This window comes from Arvicola amphibius, chromosome 7 (genome assembly GCF_903992535.2).
Source record: "Arvicola amphibius chromosome 7, mArvAmp1.2, whole genome shotgun sequence".
NCBI classification, from domain to species: Eukaryota; Metazoa; Chordata; class Mammalia; order Rodentia; family Cricetidae; genus Arvicola; species Arvicola amphibius.
In genome coordinates, this window is record NC_052053.1 from 5,860,327 (window position 1) to 5,881,365 (window position 21,039).

Here is a 21,039-nt window from a genome sequence, read left to right on the forward strand (position 1 = left end):
GAGAGAGAGAGAGAGAGAGAGAGAGAGAGAGAGAGAGAGAGAGAGAGAGAGAGAGAGAGAGAGAGAGAGAGAGAGAGAGATTTTAAGGACCCGAGTCTAGAAGCACAGAAATCTTCAGACCCTTGAAGAAGACAGCTCATAAGAGAGGAAGAGTGGGAGCATGGGCCTTGTTTCCGTCTTCCAGGCCAGTCACCGTCAACGTTTGCACCTCCTGGCCTGACAGAAGCTTGATCAATGGTAATGCGCCCCTTTGTGAAGGGGCTAAGGAGTAGTCATCGCCTGGCCTGTTTGCCTTGGCTCTCACAGCTTTGTAAAGGGCAGGGAGCTAGAACTGAACTCTGGCTGGGACAGGCACAGCCCTTTCTTTCCTGGGACTGCCTGCAACAGGGTTAGCCGCAGTGAGAGTCCTGCTGCAGGGAGCAGCCCCCTGGCTGCCAGCAGGTGAAACTAAGGCTTCTCACGGATGGTCCAGGGATGTAGTGACACTTTGTGATCTAACACATAAAGCTTACCTGAAGATCAGAGTGCAGAGCTAAACCACTAGTATAGAGGCCAGGCAATTGGTGGACACACATTTAATTTCAGCACTAGTAGACAGAGGCAGAGGGATCTCTGCAAGTTCAAGGCCACCCTGGGCTACACAAGAGAAACAGAGTCAGGTGGTGGTGACTCACACTTTAATCCCAGCATCGGAGAGGAAAACATAGAAAGTGATAAGAATGGGCAGAGAGAGGAATATAAGATGGGAGGAGCCAAGCGGTCAGATGTAGTCTGGAGATGCAGTCAGAGGATTCGTAGAGACTGGATCTCCCCTGCAGTCTGAGCATTGGTAGAGGTAAGAACTCTCTAGTGTCTGGCTTCTCTGCTTCTCTGATCTTTAGCATTAACCCTCATAGCTGACTCTGGGTTTTTATTATTAAGAACAGTTAGAATTTGTGCTACCAAGGAAGGCTGAGCATTTGCCTTCAGTCCCTTGGACCTAAGTCCCTGCAGACCTGGCATGTTGGAGATTATGTTTGGAAAAGATTTGGCAACAGCAAACAGTTTGAGCTTTGAGACCAGAGGAAACCCTCCTGTGCAGCGCACAATGCCTGTCTGTGCTCTATGCGCTACCATACAGTTCCCGAGCTTCGGGCAAGGGGCTGGAGGTTGAAACACACACAAAGACACACAGACAGACAGAGAGACAAAGACACGGACCTCTAGCCACTGGTAAGAAGCCCTTTATTCAATAGCACCATGAGGCTCATATACCCAACAGTCAAGTGGGCCAACAGGTGAAAACCTCATCCTCTGATCCTCAAGGCCAAGGCAACACGTGCTCGTGAAGCAGAGCTGGTAAACAACTTTGACACAGCTTTCAGTAACTCAAATCAGAAGGAAAGTAAAGATCTCGAGCAGGGAAGAACAGCTGGAGGCCAGGACTCTAAATGGTCCCAACACTCCCTAGGTCTTCTGACCAAGTCTGACCAGAACAGTGTGGACAGGCTGCCTTGGGATGAATGGAATCTTGAGGAGACCCTGGCTTTAAATCCTCCTTCAGCACCTAACTTCCCCTACACCATAGCATTTGGAAGCTCTTGTAAATCCCTCTTTAGCGCCTAGTCCACTCTCACTTTCTGGTTGTGATTCTCAGTCCTGACCAAATGCTGGATTCACACGTGGAACTGTGTCTGAAATCTGGACGCCATCCCTGAAGATAGCAATTTGATCGCCTTCAAAAGTTGTCAGGACAACTGGATTAAACAGCAAAACACCCCCAGGTAACTCAAATATGCAATCACAGGGGAGAGCCGGCCCTAATGTCAGGAGGAAGCTAAAGGTGAACACGGGGCCTCATTGCTGAACAGTGCCGGTGTTTCACCAAACAAGCCCTGCTCTTTGCGGTCTCTCAAAGACGGCAAAAGCAGCATCAGATGCAGGCACAGCCAAGGCTGAAGAGGGAGCATCTGGGGAAAGGCTCTGAATAGCTACACTACACCAGGGGTGAGCTTGCCCTTAATAGTAACTTTGTAAGATGCACGTTTGTCTGAGCAAATCAGGAGTTTGTGGATACTCCTAGGCACGGACACAGACATAGTCATAGAGGTAACGCAGCTCCTGGGCGAATCTCGGAGGAGACCCCTGATAAGGTCGACGGAGCCTTCCACAATGAAACTCTTTTGTGTCTTGTGGCCAGCAAGTTCTTCAATACCCAATAAGTAGATTCTTTGAGATAGATTTTTTTTCGTTTTCTTCTCTCTCTCTCCTTTCCTTCCTTCCCTCCTTTCCTTTCTTTCTTCTTCGTTTTCTTTTTCCCCTCCCCTTCCCTCTTCTTTTTCTCCTCCCCTTCCCTCTTCTTTTTCTTTTCTTTTGACAGTTTTACTATGTAACTGGCTGGCCTGAGACTCAGAAGCCGGCCTGCCTCTGCCTCCTGAGCGCTAGTACTAAACTAGGCCTAAAGGACTTGCCCTCTATTTAACAAAGAGCCAGGTGATGCCTACCAAACCAGTTTGGAACCTGCACTCTATTTAACAAGGACCCAGCGATGCCTACCAAGCCAATTTGGGGAATGCTCACAGCCCAGGAACTCCTACTGGGCAGCTATGGCCCTGGGAGGGCACTGGAGGCCCAGAGCAGGGGCAACTCCAGCGGCCCCGCCCTCCCGACCCGCCTCCCTGCGGGCTCGCTGCAAGGTTGCCCGGGCAGCACGGGACGCGGCCCAGAAAGACGCTGTGGACACTCTTCTTCCCAAAAGGCTTCCTGGGGTCCCCAGTTTCGCCCAGCGCCCCACGCGCCATGTTCCGGGGGAAGCGCAGGAGCCGGGTGGGCGCCCTGGAGGAGGGGACTCCCTTCGCGTCCCCGCAGCTCCCAGAAGCGGTGGCTGAGCGGGTTCTGCTTCGGGGCATCTTCGAGATCCAGAGGGAAAGCTGTGACGTGGTGCTGGGCGAGAGGACCCTTCGGTGGCGGCGCATCCAGCCCGAGCTCCCGGCGGGTGAGTGGCGGCCCCCTATATTCCACGCCCCCCACACTCCGCGCCTGCCATGTCCTCCTCCCTCCCTGACACGGAAACCCAGCTGACTTTCAGCCTCCTGTGTGTGTGTGTGTGTGTGTGTGTGTGTGTGTGTGTGTTGGGGCGGGTGTAATAGCAAACCAGGAAGTTGCAGTTCTCTTTCTACCTGTAACAAGTTTTGAAGCCCGATTTTTAATGAATTTCTGAAGAATATCGCATCACAGATTTTTTTTCTTTTTACTTAAACTTACCGCCTTAAAGGCTTTAATTAGAAAACACGGTGCTGCAATTTGCAGTTAGAAATATTTCAAGTCACCAGTCAGAGTGCCTTTGAGTGGAATGTGGTTTACAGCCTTATTTTAACTAACTACGTGATTATAAAATTAAAAACGGCTGATTCCTCCTGCCCCTGAGAGAAAACTCCTGGCACTACCGTTTGTCATAGAATGGTAAAGCCATTGTTTGAAAGTTTCAAAAGTTCAAAAGTCTAACAAACTGAAACCATCATCAATCAGGGCCCAGCATAAGCCTGGAGTGTGAATTCCAGCCTAGCGACATACGCAGTGGCGTTCAAGTCAGCAAAGCTACTTTGGGCTTTAAGTAAAACGTTTTCACGTGTTTTGAAAACCCAAGATGAAGTATTTTCCTGAACCTTTGAAATTACAAGTGAGGCGCCGTGTTGTGGACTCTTTCTGTTAGTCTGTAAGTCAGCCTGGGTTAGGGGATGTAAATGTTTATAACTAGAATTTGGATTAGCCCAGGGAACCAATTTAACCTACAAGCCGAGAGCAGTCAGACTGTGCAGGGAGACCTCGTGTAGGTCTGGCCTGCAGCACAGAGACAAATGGTGGCAGAGAAATGCCGTTCTCTAGCAGAGGTGATTTCGAAAAAATAGGTTTAATTAGCACTCCTGGTAATAGAATTTGAAAAGCTCTCTTGACAGTTTTATTGCTCCAAAGTTTGCAAGTGCTTATTCTGTTTAATTTTGTCCTCAGACCCTCTGTTTTCTTTCCCTCCCTTTGAGTACACTTGCTGTCTTTGCAGTTAACACCTGGTATTTAACACACCTTGAGCTTCTAATATTGGCTCCTCAGAAGCCCGCCCCTTTCATTTGCCGAGCAGCTCAAGAGGCATTCTACTAAACGCAGTGGGGTGCAGTGGCGTAGACGGGAGCCGTGAGAAATGAGTGAAGGGGCTCCAGAGCAGGGTAAAGTCTGTACCCAAGCTAGCACACTTAGGAGGACATGGTGTTGAGGTGTGTGGTAGAGGAGGCCTTGGCTGTTGTTCCTTGGCAGGTATCTGGCATCCCAAAGCAGGGCTGGGGTGATGAGGTCTCTGAATAATATTGCACGGTGTCGATGAGCTGTTATCAGAGCATTCAACTTTTAAACTTGTAGTATCTTAGAGGTTTCATTGATGGAACAAAATACAATGTGGTCTTCCCCATGTTGTCCATCTTGAGCACGATGAACAAAGACACTAATGTATTTTTCTGGAGGTCAGCACTGTCGGAATTATGACAAATTGGCGGTCTTTTTGGCAGGGAAAGTGAGTGACCCCAGTGATTGCAGTTCCTTTATTGGACTCAAGGCTGATTTAGAGGGATGGCTGTGTTATCTTTCTCTGTAGAGATGAGGTTTGTGAGGCCCTACTGATGGAGGTGGGGATCTTAGACACACCAGCACATAATTTGGGCCTTTTTTCTTTAAACGAAGAGATGTTTTCCATTTAATTTATTAGGTCTTGTTAAGGAAGATATTAGCCCTGTGAGCAGTTATTCCCTTACAGGCTGAATGGCTTGCTACTTAGTGCTCAGACATGTTGCTGAATGTTTCAAAGATGCAACCCAAGGATTAGTGTCTTTGCCTGACACCTAAATACATGGCCCCAAAGGCTGTGACTGAGACCACTCATCTCCAAACATGAAGTAAACAATATTTTGTGAGGTGATCTAATGTGGGTGTCCTCTTGAAGAATTCTAGTGTGCTTGAAGGAAAGCTATCTGCTTTTAACAGGGAAGTTAGCATAAAGAACTGGTTAGCTGTTTATGTCCCTACATCCCAAATAATCAGGGGAGAGGCAGGAAAATTGAGCTTAATGGTATTTCATAAGGATTTGCAGTATTATCAGAAATCAAGATGTTAAGTGAGGGTCTGGAGTATAGCTCAGTGGTAGAGTTGATTGCTGGTTAGCTGGGGTGTGTGAGGTACTGAGTTCAGTTCCTATACCCCTCTGAAGAAGAGAGAATCCTTCCTTGTGTCTTTTAGGCCTGGTGCCTCTTGGCATTCCTTGGCTTGTGGGTTCCATAGCTCCACGTCCTCACATGAACTCACATTGTCTCCATGTCTTCCCTCCCATTCTTAGAAGGTCAGTTGGTGTCATAGGTCAAAGTCACCCCAAACTTAGGATAATCTCTTAGCTGAATTGCAATGCATACTATTTCCCAATATGGATCTAACCGAGGTTCCAACAGGATCTGAATTTTGAGGAGACAATTCATCTCACTAAATTTATGTTATGCATTGGAAAGACACCCTATGCCAAAGGAATAAATAGTGAAAATGAAAGGTTGTTGTCTAGGCATAATTGGTAAGCAACAGTCAAGAGTGTAATAGAATATGCATAAAGTCAACAAGAGGCCTGGAGACAAGAAATTCCGGTTCAACTTAGTAGAAGATATAAAGGTGGTCTTGTTTCTCTTTCTTCCAGAATTGTTGCACAGCGTCTCTCCCCCACGGCCTCTCACTGATGGTGGTCTCACCCACCCCTACTGAAACTGCCGACCTTAGGACTCTCCGCGTTAACGGCTGGTTTCTCTTCCCGTCATGTGTGGTTACCCATGACTGTCCATCTCTCAAGGCCACCACTGAAGTCTCTCTTTGGGCTAAGGAAGGATGTTGTCTCGTCGTTTTTAGGCATTAGCCTTCCTTTTCAAGACTTGCCCTTCCCTAAAGCCCATGGTCTGGGTCCTAAAAGATTCCTTCTCTCTGTTTCCTTGCCTCCTTCTCTCTGTCTAATGAGCTTCTAGATCTTCTCAATGAATGGCATCATACAACTCTTCCTCTGAATTACCTCAACTCTGCTCTCTTTCTCTTGCTGAAAGTGCCCAGGAAAATGTTAGCTGCAGTTTCTGATTGTTTGATCCAATGGGAAATTCAAGTCTCTCTCATCCCTGTCAACATCCCTTCCTACCTATAATTCAAGCATTAAATTCTTAATGCCCATAGAATTTTGCCAGGATTGTTTGTGCGATTGAGTTTTCATCTATCCCCTGAAGCCCGGTGGGCTCCTCAGTGGCTGCACAACTGAAGATGTGACTGTTCCTCCCTCAGAATCCATCAGTAGACTGTAGCTCACTGGGGCAGAATAGAGCTCTATGGGCCTCTCGTGGATCCATGATAGACTGTGATATTCTAATCCTTTTGTAGATCTAGTGCATATAGTCAAAACTGTTGAATTCATCCGCTTTATTCTCTGGCTGTTAGCGTATGCTGTTACTAGCGCAGATGTTTCCAGAGTTTAATATTTTTAACAGTAATGATTGCCTATTGGACACTTTGCTGTCTCAGCCAGTGGCACACTTGTAGGAGCGTGTGTTTGTCATGTGGTGATCTTTAGTTTGGAGTGTTAGATTGGAGCAGAAGGTGCAAGACTTTGTACATCCCAAGCAAGAAGGTATTTTATTGTCCTTTGTGACCAGATGTTATATTATTCCCATAAAACAAAAGTGACTGATAGAGAAAGCCAGGAGTGTGGGGGCATTGGCCTAGATCAAGCTTAGTTGTACTTCCTTTACAAACGATGGATTTAGAGATCTCCCGTGCACTTGTCCATAGCCCCTGTGTTTCTCATGCTGGGAACGTGTCTCCTCTGTCCTTTCTTATTGCTCTGAGGATTCTGGGTGAGCAGAAAAGGATGACCCACACCTGTGCACATAAGTTTATCTAAAATAAAACTTTCACAAAGCAAGTCTCACCATTGGGCTGTGAAGGTCACTCAGATTTTCAGTATAGGTGGTGAACTGTAATAAAATTACACCACCTTGGAGTGTGGGAATACATTATTGGAGCCGTACACTTCTGTTTGCATGTGTGGTATAGAGTGTCAGGCATGGATACAGAAGGCTGTTAGGTCTTAACTCTGGAACTTGCAAGTGTGCAAATTACTCAGACAAATCAGCTAAGCCAGCTGAGTGACAGTTTACTCCCCTGCAAAATGAAGGATTTGTATTATACCAACGTCTCCAAAGACCTCCAGTTCTGATCACCTGAGAAGCTGTAGTCTAAAGAATAGAAACCAGAGCATTTTTGTCCAACGAAATGAAGTAAGGGTTGAAACGCCAGTGGGTGTAGGCTTTTGGTGTGCGTGGAGAAACTTTGTACCAGAGTGAATTTCTCATTAGAAGAACCAGGTGGGAAACAGGAAGTGCTTCACTTCCCCAGCACCAGGGCACGATGAGAAATAGGCCAGGGTTTCCCACAGACATTGTCTGCTAGCCAATGTCACATATTAGACAGAAGGAACATCTCAGCCCATCCTAATTTTGCTTTATCATCACATGATCTCTCCCAAACTTTGGAACAGACTCTATAATTATGTTAACATTAAAATATTATGTTTCATTTTTTATAGTAAATGAGGGTTTCAACTTTTAATTTTGATTCTCAATTCTATTTGTACACTTTTACTACCTCTGACACAATCTAAAGTTGTTTTCTTTAAAAAAAAATTAATTCCCACCACAGCTCTGAGCTCAGCTGAATTAGATCAGTGACCAGTAAAATCCAGGAGACCAGGCTTCATAACAGAGACTTGAAAGGATCTCTTGTTACGAGCCAAAGTGATTTTCTCCATCCACAAGTTGATACAAACACATTTACTTACTGGGAATTTAGCAGCAAGAAAGTAATGTTGAAAAATATGAAAGCAAAAAAATTGTTTTTTTTTTTCAGAAATGATTATTCTGAAGACAATGGGAGTTGCTGATTACTTGAGACTCTGCTGAGCGGGGCATATTCTAAGCATTAATCTGCCTAAGCTGTTTGGGAACAGATGTAAGCGAAACAGATACCCAGAGCTCTGCTGTGTACATCCAAACTGGGACATCTGTCAGAGGGTCGTGTGGTCACAGATAATGGAAGTGGGGCTAACCCCCCAAATGACCTGTTCGTCATGTGAATTAGTGAAGCGGTAATTAGTAAGGCTCGAGGCTTTGAGTCGTCATTCTACACATTAACAAGAGAATCCCTCAGTGTGGGACGTTCCAGAGTGATCAGACTTGAAGGAATTCTTAAAAAGACATCGGATATGAAGTTTCAACTTTAGGTAGTAACTGTATTTTATCCTGTTAATAAAGTTTTTCAAGTGTCTGTCATGTAAACATTACCCAAGGTCTTTGTTTTTAAGATAATATGGTCTTCATTATAACAAGACAAACAATAACAACTTACAACAAATAGTAACTTCTCCATTGTAGGACTGCCAGTCAGACCTTGCGGGATGCTGCGTTTTAAATTGGTCCCACCCCCTGCCAGTAGCTGTCTGAGCAACAGAGCCATGGCTAGTTTGTCAGAGGAACAAAAGTGGAAGTAAGATTGAATTTTAATTTACGGAAGTCTAACGCATGCAAGAGACTGGTAGCAACTGTATTAGATAACACCACAATAAAACAGAAGACAGAAATGTTCATTTTCTGAGCTAGGGATCTGGTTCAGGGAGCGAATGCTTGCGAGGTCCTGGGTCAGTCCCTAGTATTGCTAAGAAAAGAAAAAGTTTTCTTCTCAGGATATAATTTTAATGTGTATTTCTACTCAGGAAGGTATAGTTTTCAAAATGTTCATCCCAGCACAGAATGGAGAGAGTCATGCCATTTGAGTTGCCTGTTAACAAGAAAAGCAGTTGAGTGCCAGGCTGGGTATGGTGGGACTCAGGAGGCCAAGGCAGGGGATCTCAAGCCCCAAACTCAAATCAAAAGCAATAACAAACAACAACAACAAAAGAATAATTTTAAACCTGGAAATCCTAAAGTGGTAGTTACTTTGAACTATTTTATACGGCAGCTTTTGTGATTTGTGGGTTTATAAGCTAGTGATAGAGTACAAAATCCATTGTGTTCTTCACCACGGTCATTGTGCTTAGTGTCTGAACTGAAACTTGACAGCCATTTATCTGCTACTGATCTGAAATGGCCAGCATCCTGTCTGACCTTGTGATGTTCTGTGGACTCGTGCTTATTCCTAAGGATGAGGAGATCACGTGGTCCCATCCAAAGACAACACTTTCAGACTTAACCTGTTTTGTTCTCCTTTTTCCTCCCCCTTCTCTTTACTCCTGTGGGCCCCTTGGAAGTGGGACTGGTTCACAAGTGCCCCCTGGGAGAGGGGACAAATCTTTCCTCGGCCCTTCAGAGACACGCAGTGAGAGTCACTCGGGGGCTGAGGATGGCGAAGGTCAGTAGATGTGATCCAGATGGCTCTGTCCAGAGTTTGTGGTCTTATGGAGGATGACAGAAATATAAACAGGGCAAAAAGAGACTTAAAGAGCTGAGCCAATGGCTACAGACAACCGAGAACTGTTGGATGCAGGAGATGGTTGCCTACACTACACTGGCACAATTTCGTATCCATGCAGTTTGACAAGAGCGGGTTAGCATTGCTAAAGAGGACCCGGAATATAGCAGATACAACTCTTTGCAGTTGTGAGGTCTTGCTGTGTGGCTGCCTCTGCTTGTCACTGCACCTAACATTTGGTGACTAGATAGCACTTCAGATCTCCTTGACAATTTGGCAGAGCATCGCCAAGTTTTAAACGTAGCCCCTTCAAAAGCGTTTTGCATGACTGGTACAGTTTTCGATGTGTGGGGCTGGCACTAGAGTGTTGCCTGCTGATGAAGTGGGTTTTGCCTCTGCACTTTCGTACGTATGTGTGGTACCTAAAGAAAGGAATTCTAGCTATAATTCTTCCTATAATCTTGTGATTCCTCCTACAATACAATCTTGTGGTTACCAAAGTTCGGTTGAGCAAAAGGAAGATGGGGAATGAAATAAAGGAGAGGGAGTTGCTGGAAACTGAACCTTCTGCTAAAGTTTGACTTGTGAATGAGACCTTAGGGATTCTCAATGTAAGAAGTATCTAAATCTAGAACTAGGCAGACATGTATACAAACAGGCAGACACACACACACAAACACATACATACAGAGAAAATATTTTTCATAACATTTTATTTTTTATGTCATCAGTATAATGTTATGGACTTACAGAAAGTACAAAGTCTAAACTACCACACCAGCTGGCGGCAGGGGAGTCCTGTGACTGCTCCGTGGCTTTGCACCAGAATCACTGTTGTGTAAACTCTACTGCAGCTACACAACAGTGCAGCTACACAACAGTGCCCACAGACAGCAAGCACACATCAACTGGGGTTTATCCTACCAGGGTCTGTATTACGTGTTTTATATTGCTTAACCTTTCCAACAAGGCTTTGTAGTATAGAAAGGAACTTTATTCCGAGTACTCTTGACATTAAATTACTTGCCCCAAGACTTACTAGCAATGGAGTTGATTGGATCCAAAGTTTGACAACCTGGCCCTTGTGCCTGCAGTTCTTGTTTTGCTAACCCTTCAAAGAACCTAGAGTCCTCTAGTACCCTCAGGAGTTGTTGGTCCCATATCCCACATAGTGATAGGGTCCCAACTCCAATCCTAAACCCTTTAAGACAAGATCGTATGCTTTCTTTCGGAATTTAAGGCAGTTAGCAAGAGAGTTTGTTACACTTCTCTGCCCATTTGTAATTTCTGAGTCAATTATGAAAAATAGAAATTTTAATAAGTAGTTTAGTTTTAGTTTCAAAAATTTTAATTATGTGTGTGTATGCACATCCGAGTGTATGGTTGTACACACGAGTGAAGTGTATGTGGAGGTGAGAGCTGTGGCACCCCCAGAGTGGGAGATACAGGCAGTTGTGAGCCACCCAAGGTGGGCACTGGGATGTAACTCAGGTTCTCTGTAAGAGCAGTAGTAGGTCTTAATTACAGAGCCAGTTCTCCAAGTTTGGGGTTTATTCTTTTATTACTTTTTAAGATAAGAAGACATGCATATATTTTATTATCCCACCTTGCTGGCCTTTTACAATTAAAATATGACACCATGCATCATCTTTCCACTCTGCAGAGTTCTCTGCAGCATGCTGTCGTGGGGCACTGTGCAGCATGCTGTGGTGGGGTCCTCTGCAGCATGCTGTGGTGGGGTCCTCTGCAGCATGCTGTGGTGGGGTCCTCTGCAGCATGCTGTGGTGGGGTCCTCTGCAGCATGCTGTCGTGGGGTCCTCTGCAGCATTCTGTCGTGGGGCGCTGTGCAGCATGCTGTCATGGGGTGCTGTGCAGCATGCTGTCGTGGGGTGCTGTGCAGCATGCTGTCGTGGGGTCCTCTGCAGCATGCTGTCGTGGGGTCCTCTGCAGCATGCTGTCGTGGGGTCCTCTGCAGCACGCTGTAGTGGGACGCTCTGTAGCACACTGTAGTGGGGTGCTCTGTACCATGACGTAGGGAGAGCCATTCCCTCTTCCTCAGCACTATCCTGTGTTGTGTTCACAGTTCCTGCAGCAGATGTCCAGTGACGATTGAACTTCTTGCGATGCTTGGTATTGTGAACAATGTGCAACAAAAGTCCCAGTGCCACCACTTTTGTGCTTTTCCCAGTGTGCCTTTGAAACAGTCTTAGAAAGGGAACTGTTGAATCAAAAAATGCATGTCTATAAATTTCTCCAAGGTTCCCAAATTTTTTGACTGCATTATGCTTTTCAGTTTTTCTGTCATTATCACTTGAGGGCTCCTGAAATGTTCTTCTAAGGAGTGTTCCTCAAAACTAGCCTGAGAGATGAGAAATGGTATTTCTGCATACTTTGTGTTTCTCTTTTTAAATCGTTGGTTTTTACTTCATTTAGGGAGCTCTCACTACATGCTGGGGTTTCTGCTAGACACCATAATCAGGTTGACAGTTTCTACCTCAAAGCATATAAAATCTCTTGAAGAGATAGCAGCAAGAAAATAACTTGGTGGTTTTTCTGTGCAGGTGAGTTATTGCAGGGCATTGAGGATGATCATGGACAAGCAGCTGAAGAGGAAGGAAAAGCATACTGTTCTGTGGGCAGAGGGAGGACTGGGGAACCAGCAGGCTAAGAGTGAACTTGAGGATGGCCTCTGAGTCTGGCTGGGAGTTAGCAACATGGACAAAGAGAGAAGGGGAAAGTCCTGGGAATTTTTTGAGAATATGCTGAGAGATTTTTGAGAATGAGCTTATTTGGAGAGTAAGTACATGGTGTGTGTAGGATTACATAGGTTTATAAAGACAGAGAGGGGACTGTAATAACACAAAACCTGAATACAGCGCTAACATGTGCTCTCAACCTGAATGTTAAATAGGAGCAGAGCAGGCTGGATGTTAGTGGAAATCAAGGGTTTTTGTTTGTTTGTTTTTGTTTCATTGTTTGGGTTTGGAAAGGCAGTCAAGATGGCAGACAGGATAGACCAATGGGCTATTGAAGAGGATAGTGGCTCGTATACCAGAAGACCAAGAGGCAGTATACGGAGACAGGGAGGATAGATGCAAGGGAAATGATCACAGAACTTGGAGGCTGTCGGGCTCAGGGGAAAGAAATGCTGCAGTGGGGACACCACTTTTCAGTGTGGTAATCTATAAACCATGGATCGCGCTAAAATCTGTCCTCCAATGATAAGACTACAAAGCAATGCTTCTGCTACAAATCTCCCAGAGACCCTGCATCAAATGGGTCAGAGATTAGTAAAATGCCCAGCAGAAGGGAAACTGCTCGAACAAGCATTTCAGGAGGAATTACTCCTGAAAGACCGACTGTACGTCAAGCCACATAAACCTAAGGCCTGTCTTTTCTAGAAGCCTCAGGGTCTCTCCTGCCTGTATCCTGATTCTTATTGGAATGGAAGCTGCTGCTTGGGATTAATGGAAGCTTAGAGTTTTTACATTTAGAAAGTATTGTTAGCTGTTGATAAGGTTATGATCTTTGAACGTTTCCAGCAGTTATTAGGAAAATTAAAAGTGTGAAGTTGCAGTTTGTAAATATGTCAATATTTTAATATAGAAAATAACTTTATAGTATTTTAAGATTATGAAAAGTTCATGTACTTCTTAAAATCTTATTTTGGTTTGATGTAAGCGTTAATGTTTAGCTCAGTTGTAAGTGTGTGGATGTTACAAACATATTACTCAAAGTATCATGTCCGTATGTGCTGGGAGAATAATAGCAACAACATTGAGCAGCTGCTGCCATGTATTGGCGTTTCTTATTTTATATATGTTTTCATGCTTTGAGAGTAAAAAGGGGTGACAGTATATTCTTGTGATGTTCCCTCATACAGATAAAATAATGCTGAAGGTCTTGTTAGATGTAATATATTTTAATAGACACTAATATCCCACATATATTTAAATATTTCATTTACTTTGAGTAAATGCTAATAAAAATATAGAGGTTGAATTTTCCATGAAGGTTGTTTCCTTTTATTAAGTTTAGCATTTGTCATATTTCAGAAAAAAATGTCCTTAGCGTCTAAGCTAAAGAGAGCTATCATTTCTCAGGTTGCTTGAATGTTTTGCATCAGGACCAAATGTCCTCTGGTCCTGGAAACATCTTGGAAAACCAATGCCTTAGGCGTCAGTTTTTGTTTTCCTGGAGCCATCTTGGTACTTGAGAATCTTAGGTTCTCACAGGACTTCTGCATCCTATTATACGTGGGAAATGATGTGTTCTGGAACTCAAGCTGTACCATGTGAATCCTAACAAGGACACCTATGGGATGCTTTTTGCATTTGAGGGTTTGAAGTCCTTCAGTCAACATATTTTAATTAGTATACATTGTGTTTATTATCCACAGCTTCATTTGGGGTGAGATGACTCTGCCCAAAGTAGTACCATAGAAGTTCTCAGACTTCTGTTTTGAAGTAGATTCTTCACTTCTAAGGCTGTGTGCTTCTTTACGTTAAGATATTGGGCCAACAGTTACATATTGCTCCGCCAATAGGTACGGGACACCACACTGAAACCACTGGTAAAGGGGTTCTTGTTTATATTCTAAACTTAGCACCTATCCTTGGCATTATTCTTGAGTAAATTAAGGCCATGTTGGGGGTCCCTAGAGAAAGTCAGACACTGATGTGTGGTCTGTTCTGCCTTTATAAAAGCTGAAGTAAGGCTGTTGAAATGCCAGCTCTGAAAATCCAAGCCATGCATCGTTTTCAACTCAGCACAAAGATCGCTTCCTGGAAGTACCCTTGTACTCCATTCTCAGCTTAGTCAGAGCCCTGGTCATTACCTCTGCTAGCATGCTCTTTTGTCTGCATACACTGTTGCAACATAATGCGTTGTGCATTTGATACGGATATTACCACATTGACATAAGGAGCTGCTATTATTTTAGACACCAACTGATTCCACGATAGTGTCAGATTTCTTTAGCATATGCTTATGTTTTTGTACAGATGACCCAAAGTCACATCTGCTAGCTTTGTGGTGGTATCTACAGTTTCCTTTTTAAGTTTTCCAGTTTTGCAGTCAACATTTTAAATGCAAATATATGAGATTCCACTTTTAGCCTCATTTATGCTTTATATATTGATATTAGTAAATTTAGCCAGCACTGTTATAACTAGGAGAAAAATCGATGCTACCTACACATGGTACTTTTAAAAGCCCCTTTTGTGACTGCTTTTTTTAACTGTGTCATTGATTGACATTTGAAAATAAAAGATGCTCTTTTAACGGATCCTTTAGGATCCCTATAAACCTGAGATAACTTTCCAGTGCACACAATACTGTTGTCTATACACAACAGCACACATGCTTTTGTTTGCTCGTACCGTGTTGGATTCTAGTGTTTTTTTAGTGTCTTTAGTGATTGTGCAAGGTCAGGCAAAGGAAATGGAAGTGAAAAGGCTTTGGAATCTGTTTTCACAGGCACAGGGGAAGCCTGTAGATATTAGGGGTCATTCATGACTGTGTGACAGTCTGGGCCCTTCCTTCAGTACCAGCCTTGATGGAGAGCAGCAGAAATTAAGACCTTTAACTGATGTTCTCTTTTATTTCCTATTTTTCTCTTGTTCTCATTTCCCTTTACCTTTTGTTTTCCTCTATTTACATGACATATTACTTTCTTTGCATAAATATGTTACCTTTTGAGGCATTTAAATGAGTGTAGAATATTAATGAAATGAAAGCCCCGAACTCTTTGAATAGTATGTGCCCTCGTATGAAATGAGAGCCCCAAACTCCCCTTGAATAGTATGGGCCCTTGTGGTTTTTTTTTTTTTCTTTCTGGGAAATTGATAGACTTTCCATCTAATTTTATTAAAAGCCATTGTTAGTTAAATGTGTCACCTATACACTTCCCACTAAACCTGAACCTGATAAAGCAAACAAACATAGTGGTTATGGTCCTGTCCACAATATGTCTTGATGTGACTGGAACAGCACACTCTTATTTTCTGCTGAACACTTTTCTGTCTCAGCTGTTGGCCTTCTTCACATGCAGAGTCTCAGCAGTGCCATCATTGATATCTCCATGTTCATTCAGTAGTTCTGGCTTTCCCAGGTCCCTCTAGGCCCCTTGGGTGGCTTACATCATTAGAATAACCTTCTGTTCCTCAGCTGGCCTCCGCTCGGCTGACATCACTTTATGTGCCCGTCTCTCAAGGCTCAGCCTTGGCTTCCATGGCATCTGTGTGGCTTCTCATCAAGAACTTAGTTCTGCTGGGCAGGGGGTGGCGAGACTAGGATCCCTGCAAGGGTTAGTCTTGAGGATGAGACCTAAGTAAAGCCGAGTGCCTGAGTAGCTTTTCATCTAGACATGAAATAGGAGAGCCAGGGACTGGGGAGGGGGGGGTCCCTTGAGAAATAAGGATCTGCTTCTGCCTTCTGTGCCCAACACTCATCCGCTTAAGTGGGCTGGTTGGATGGATCCGAAGGGAATATCATTTTCCCAAATTGTGGTTTAGTTTGTCTCCGTGTACAACTGAAGCGAGCCTGAATAAGAGCCATTCCCAGTGACTCCCTGCTTCCTGAGGAGACAGCTTGCTTTATTATATCTACTTCTCTGAACTATCTCCCCCACACAAGGTATTTGAGGAGTGAGAGACTTGGGGACTCATTCTTGGAAAGGGTTTTCAGGTATTGTGAATATCTGGAGTGGTATTTGTTATATAAATAACTACTTAGCTGTTTTCAATGAATTCTTATTTCCTACACTTTGATTAGCTGTTAGCACAGTGAATTTTAATTTTGTCTGTGCTATCCATACGGACGGGGGTAATAGGAAGAAACATCTTTCCATTAAGATTGTGCCATGCCTTGTAGCTACCCTGAGCAGGTGGGCCTGCAATTATTTATTTGATGCTCTTTTAAGAAGCCAATAATACCACGGGAAATAGAAGAATAGCAAAATTAATTTGTTTAAGCATTATTTAGAAAGTTTTGTTTGCATGTTCACTAGAGAAACATCAGGTTTCTTCCCTTAAAGGACAAGGCTTTGTTTTGTTTTTAATAAGACACACTCTTCATAATTAAAACAAAATCCTAGCGTTAAGGGATTACTGCTTTAAATAATTGGATTTCTCCCTTTTGTCTCTCTGATCCCTATATATAAGAGAGAATTCGAGTTGTGCCTTAGGATAATAAATATTTCCAAATTAAAAGGCCCTCATGAGCACTGAATTTTAATAATGCTTTTTAAAGTTTATGGATTATGATACAGGAGTAAGTAAGGTCAGTAAGTATTTTAAATTTAAAAGGCAAAGATACAGAACTTGGTTAACAGCTTTGGAGCTATGGAAACACTTTATATATGGCAACACACTTATTTCTATAATAAATTATCCAAGCATATCAATTTATTCAGTTTTATTTAATCATTTCGCCACAACACTATATTTATTACCATACTAATACTATATTTAGTACTTTATATTCCATATGTCTTACAATGACTTTGTGTCAGACTATGGTTTAAATTTGAAACTGGCAAGGGCTAGAGAGTTATAGGGAAAATCAAAATGTAAACATCCGACCATGTTGTTTTTAGGGAAAGATTGCAGAATAAAGCCTAGTATTCTTTGTTTTTCTATACCATGGAGTACTTTTATGAGATTTGAAAAAATATCACACATGCATTCTGAAAGTGGATGCCCCAAAAGTGGGGGTATACTGTGTATGAGGCAGTTTCTGCAGCTAGGACGACCTCATGCCTTTCCTTCGGCTCCCAAATCAGGAAAAGACTGCATTTGTGGGCAAAGATGCTTGCCTTGAGGGGCCAAGAGACAATAGTCCTTGGAGGTCACTTTGGGGCTAGGATGCCCCTCTACAGATCCGTGTAGTTTCAGGCTAGACATGGCTAGAAGCTCCGTGTAGGAGCTCTTAGGTTTGGAAGCTCAGAAGCTCTTGCTCTAGTAGATGACTTTAAAAAGCAACGATGGAAATATCAAGGGGTCAGAATATCAAGGACTAAAGAGATTTCAACTTGACGCATTTGGCAAGTGCTGGGAGTCATATCAGAAATACTTTCAATCATAAACAAGTTTTTAGTTACCTTAATCTTGGTGTATTGCAGCCCTTGCTATCTTGATGAATTGCTACCTAAAATAATTCAGTGGCTTCTCAATATAACTTGAATGTTAGAATCAGCAGTAACTAAGCATGTATTTAGAGTATTTCTTCTTTGGCATTGTCTGTTCTTCAGCACCCACACAGGGGGAGGTGTTGGAACCAAGAGCAAGAGAAGGGAAATCATTGAGTTCTGTGGCTGCCATGTATCAGTATCATGATAAAAGAATGGACCACTCAGTGAAGAAAATTTGGAAATGTTGCAGAGTAAGAAATTAATGTAGGGTAAGGTATGGAAGTGTGGATACTAATTAGCTGGAGCTGCCTTAAGAAAGGAGTGCAGACAGAGTGGTTTAAAAACAGCAGGAAAGACTTTCTCATGCTTCTGGGGCTGAAAGTTTGAGGTGCCTCAGGGCTGATTTCTGATAAAGTGTCTCTCACTGGCTCTGAGGCAGCTGCCTCCTTGCTGCTTTGCATGGCCTTTCCCCTAGGTCTGGAGACAGCTAGAGCGCACAAGAGGGAGAGATCTTTTCTGCTTCTAAGGACACTAGCTCTCCCCTGAGACTCCCTTCAGCTTAGCTAATGACCTCACTGCTCCCTCTGCAGATACAGTTCCCTTTGGCGGTGGATGGATGGGTGTTGTATGAATTCTGGACTACACAGCCCATAATGGATGAGTCAACTACAAAATTGTAATTTAATCGTCTCCAACTCTGCAAGGAACCCTTACTTCTGTGAGGTGTGGCTTATCATTTGATTTGAATACAACAACAAAATAAAAAAAAACAAAAACAAGGAATAAACATTGTTAGGGTGCCCATGCAAAATAAAGCATATTGAAATAATTTGTGAAAAAAAATTTTTTTCATTCTAAGTAGGTTTTCCCAGCTCAGCCTCTGAAGAATTTCGTTGTTTTGATCGATCTAAATACAGGGTAAGCACAAATCTTTTGGTTGCACAGACTGGAGAAATGCGAGAGGAAAAACAAAAAACCCCTGAGTGCTTTTAACAAGCATTGCCATGACTTTGCTCATTTTGCAAATGTTTAGTGAAGTGTGAACTTGGAACTACAGTGCTTTGCCTTTGATCGCTAAGATGATTGGTGATCTCAGACACAGATTACTCTCTGGTCCCCTGCCATTCATCAGATGCTTATTTCCCTTTTTGGTACCAAAACCAATATTCCTTTATCTCTCTAAGTCTTAGATGTGAGTCTTACCAGCAAATAATTATTTTGAGTATTGCAAAGTTCATGGGGCCACCAGATTCTATACCTGAGTCACTTAACAGCCACAAAGGGAAGTGACCTAGGTGGATATTCTGCTTCCTTCAGGTCTGAGCAAGACCCATTTGAGCTCAGTCAGAATTCTGACCTACATTTGCAAAGGCGGTGCTGTGCTGTTACCTGAATCCACTGTGCTCCTGAGGGTGAAATATTAGAAAAGAGGCTGCCAGTATTTTTTTCCAGCTATATTTGATCAGAAGTGATTTCTTATGTCAGGCTTTGGAAGACACCCAAGTGCAAGGTTCCCTAAGATAACAATATGAAATCATAGGAAAGATGATTCAGAAGAAGTCATGATACTAAAAGGCAATATGATAGCCACGTCAGAATAATCTTAGAGACTCAGATGACTTTATTGTATTTGAAAGCAGTGAAAACTAACCATGGCACCTACTCAAACCTTCTTTGAACCAACTGCTCTGCGTATTAAACCATTTCCTCCGTTAGTCGTTTCCCTTTTAACACAGACTTAGAACATCGTCCTTATCTTGGCTCTGTGAGGCTCTGGAAATACAAAGCAACAGATGTTGAATGCAGCGTAATTATATGTATCCTGGAAACATATCTTTATGAAGTAGGATTAGTTCTTAGGAAAACAAAAATTTGGCAAACAAAGGGCACCACCTTGCTGGTGTCAGCAATCCTGTGTAAGCAGTAACTGCACGCTGCGTGTATTAGGGAAACGATAGAGTAGTTCACAGCAGCTCACTTCTTGTAGTTCAAGTTTTGGGTTGGGAGAGTTCTTTCTACGGCTTTTGGAAGATGTTTCCAGGACACCAAATCCTGAAAGGCTGATGCTGAGGTTTCAAGCACAGCCTGTGGGGGATGCTGTCTGGACGTCATCATTTTGTTTTAGGATACCCACAGAAAAAGAAGCCTGTTAAACAATTGAACTCATTTTTGATCTTCTAGTACCTTACTAACTCTTTGACTAGCGTTAGCTTTGCGGGTCTTTGTCCTATGACCATTGTTCAATGTTGGTGTCTGTAGCATTTGATCACTTCCTTCTGATTCCAAGTCAGTGTACCCTCTTTGCCCTTTCCTGTTTAGTACAACACCCCCGCTGAGGTCAGTACCACAGAACAACTGTCTAGACGTCGTTTTGAGACCTATTCTGTGAACCTTTTCTAGTATTGTAAGCTGCAAAGTTTCAAAAATCCTGACCGGTATTTCAGAAGTTAATTGTGTTGGTTTTGAAGTCTGAGGCTTAAATATCTGGGTTTGTCCGCGGTCATGATCTATCCACTTAGTATCAAGGTCACCTAAATATGGAATTGTTTATATTACTTTTCCCAGAATATGATTTTGAAAGTAAACGAAGCCTCCAGTACAGATATTATTTATACCACAAGGCTATTCTGACATAATTGTGCTATGATCATAATTGTGAAATAATCAGCCTGTATTCTGTTGCTGATAATCATCTCACAGATAGGCCATCACCTGGCCTCAATTTCTTAGCAACCAAGCCTCCTCCGTTGCTATGGCACAGTTTTCACATGTCTGAGAAGCTACGGTAATGAATAAGAGTCTCACATTTTAGGGTTGACATGCTACCTCATTCAGTGTCTCAGTGCTCAGAGCACTGCTGTGGGCTGGGGTCTGAGGATACCTTCTTCCTCAGTCCAGTGTGTTTTTCCACAACAAAATCTGGGGTCTACAAGAAAAATCTTGAAACCAGGTAACTCTAAGTAAATTTCAACCACACCACGTGACCCTCTGTGCTAGCCCAAGAATAGGTCATTCCATCTTGGTTTGGAAGAGATGTTGAACTTGCCAGGGAAGGAAGCTTATTGTGCAATGATTGAATTTGAATGACTGTCCCAGTTAGTGTTTGTTTGTCTACTTATTTATTTATTTAATCAACTTGACAACAAGCTAAAGTTATTTGTGCAAAGGGAACCTCAATTGGTATTTCTTTAAACCTAGATTGAACAATTAATTGCATAATCTACTCCCAAATTCATTCATCATTTAGATAAGCCATTATATTAATCAAGTTATGCAAAACACACAAGAATAAAGTAGATTAACACACAAGAATAATATGGACTAACTGCCTTCCTAATTTCAAGTAGACTTCTTAAACTTACTGTGTTCTGTCAATGAAAACTCCACCTCTCCCCCTATAGCCCCCA

The 21,039-nt window shown here is 43.0% G+C and overlaps 1 protein-coding gene across 1 annotated transcript in view; it reads left to right on the forward strand.

Moving 5' to 3' along the window:
- The first annotated feature begins 2,778 nt into the window (after positions 1-2,778).
- Cerkl (ceramide kinase like) overlaps positions 2,779-21,039 on the forward strand; it is an 89,569-nt gene continuing 71,308 nt past the window's right edge. Inside the window, 1 exon segment of the mRNA XM_042055452.1 lies at positions 2,779-2,974. Coding sequence (XP_041911386.1) covers positions 2,779-2,974 — 196 coding nt within the window.